This window comes from Acomys minous, assembly GCF_964271855.1.
Source record: "Acomys minous genome assembly, chromosome: 11".
Taxonomy (NCBI): domain Eukaryota; kingdom Metazoa; phylum Chordata; class Mammalia; order Rodentia; family Muridae; genus Acomys; species Acomys minous.
This window is the reverse complement of record NC_140492.1, coordinates 85129956-85131741: the sequence shown is the minus strand read 5'-3', so window position 1 is coordinate 85131741 and position 1786 is coordinate 85129956. Positions and strand designations below refer to the sequence as shown.

The 1786-nt window shown below is 41.4% G+C and overlaps 1 protein-coding gene across 1 annotated transcript; it reads left to right on the top strand.

The window, feature by feature from the left end:
- Window positions 1-1156: 1156 nt before the first annotated feature.
- Window positions 1157-1475, top strand: LOC311608632 (small ribosomal subunit protein eS27-like; the record flags this gene model as incomplete). Its single annotated transcript, XM_084801181.1, has 1 exon — window positions 1157-1475. One exon carries the CDS (start codon window positions 1157-1159, stop codon window positions 1409-1411), a length of 255 nt encoding a protein of 84 aa, XP_084657307.1. The 3' UTR covers window positions 1412-1475.
- Window positions 1476-1786: the final 311 nt, after the last annotated feature.

The following is a 1786-nucleotide window of genomic DNA, read 5'->3' as shown; positions in this document are numbered from 1 at the left end:
AGTTCTACCTGTTTCTGCCTCCCAAATGCTGAGATTAAAGTCATGCAGAGCCACATTCAGTAATATTCTTAAAATGTGAAATAGTGAAGCAGGGTGGTGGTTCTTAAACCTCAGCTGGAGCTGAGGAAGGACTTTTTGTTACAATTATAAAGACACTTCTGTAATTGCGTTAAATGAACACAGAAATAAATAACTCCCAATGACATCTTGCTGTACCCATAGATGAGTGCTGTACTCTGCTATCATGAGAGAAATGTCTCCTTGCAGTACATGGTTGTTAACATAGAGATCCATGCACAATTTGCAGACTTTGTGTAATTAGTTATAACCCTGGGCACACGCAACCTTAAAGAGAATGCCTATCACATTCTTCCTTCAAGTTCACGATCTATATGGGAGAGGAGAGAGGGCTGTAAGGGCCAGAGCAGGTAGACATCTCTAAGGAAACATTGTTTCTTAGACACAACAGAACTGATGCACATATGACTCACAGCCTGCCCAAGACTTGACCAAGTTCAAGCCAGACAAAATTCCAGCACTGGGAAGGGGACAAATTCCCACCCCGACCCAAGAAGCTACACGCAGTTGATGCATGCTAACAGAGGGAGACATTAATCAGTTTTTAGAAATCTGAATACATTAAAAACTAACAGTTTCTGTGTTAGGGTCCTCTCACTCTTCATCGGTGGCCTGTAATGTTGAGACTGTCTTGTATTGAACTTAGCGATGGAAAAACGGAGGCAAAGAGGGCGTTGTCATGTGCCCAAGGCTACACACACAAGGTTGACCTGTGACTTCTGCCCTCTGTCAGGTGCATGGGCACCAAACTTTTTTTTAAAAAATTGTAGCATACATACCTTTCTATGTGTGACTCCTAATTTTAATTTTGCTTTTCACCCCATACATTTCAAGGGCTGATTTAGTGATGGCTTTTATTGAGTAATATGACAATGTGAGGGAAAGTGATACGCATCAGGATGATGATATAGAGCAAATAAGACTGGCTGTCTTGAATGAGCATAAGATGCTCATAGATTAGTGTAAAATAGTGGACACCAAGAAAGGAGTACAATAAGGAATGGCAAGAGGACTGTGGAGATAACAACATGGAAAATTGAAAAGAGCCTTTCCGGTGGTGATGACCCCCCTACAGAACATGCGTCTCACAAAGGATACCCTTCATCCTTCTCCAGAAGAGGAGAAGAGGAAACACAAGGAAAAGCATCTAGTGCAGAGCCCCAATTCCTACTTTATGGATGTGAAGTGCCCAGGCTGCTATAAAATCACCACGGTCTTTAGCCATGCACAAATGGTAGTCTTGTGTGTTGGCTGCTCCACTGTTGTCTATCAGCCTACAGGAGGAAAAACAAGGCTGACAGAAGGATGCTTTTTCAGGAGGAAGCAGCACTGAAAGTACCTAATTCAAGATGAGGGGAAAACCACCCCAATAAACACATTTTGGATAAAAAAAAGAAAGAAAATTGAAAAGAAAGACCTCAGTCCCTTTGGGGTTGGTTGTGAGAGAGGGCAGTGAAGAAAGGAGAATAGTGAGTTTTTTAAATAAATGAAACAATGCTAAATGTTTGGAAGACATTCTTCCAAGAACATTGGAAGAAAACGGATGGTATGGGATGACTCTCTCAGTTACCTTAATTGAGAGCAGCTTATACTCTCTGTCACACCAATAAAATTATGGTTCCCTAATCTATTAATATGCTTGCTTGATGTCAATGCCTAAGAAGCCAGAGTTGGGGAAAGACTGTAAACTGTAAATATGCACTTCGAA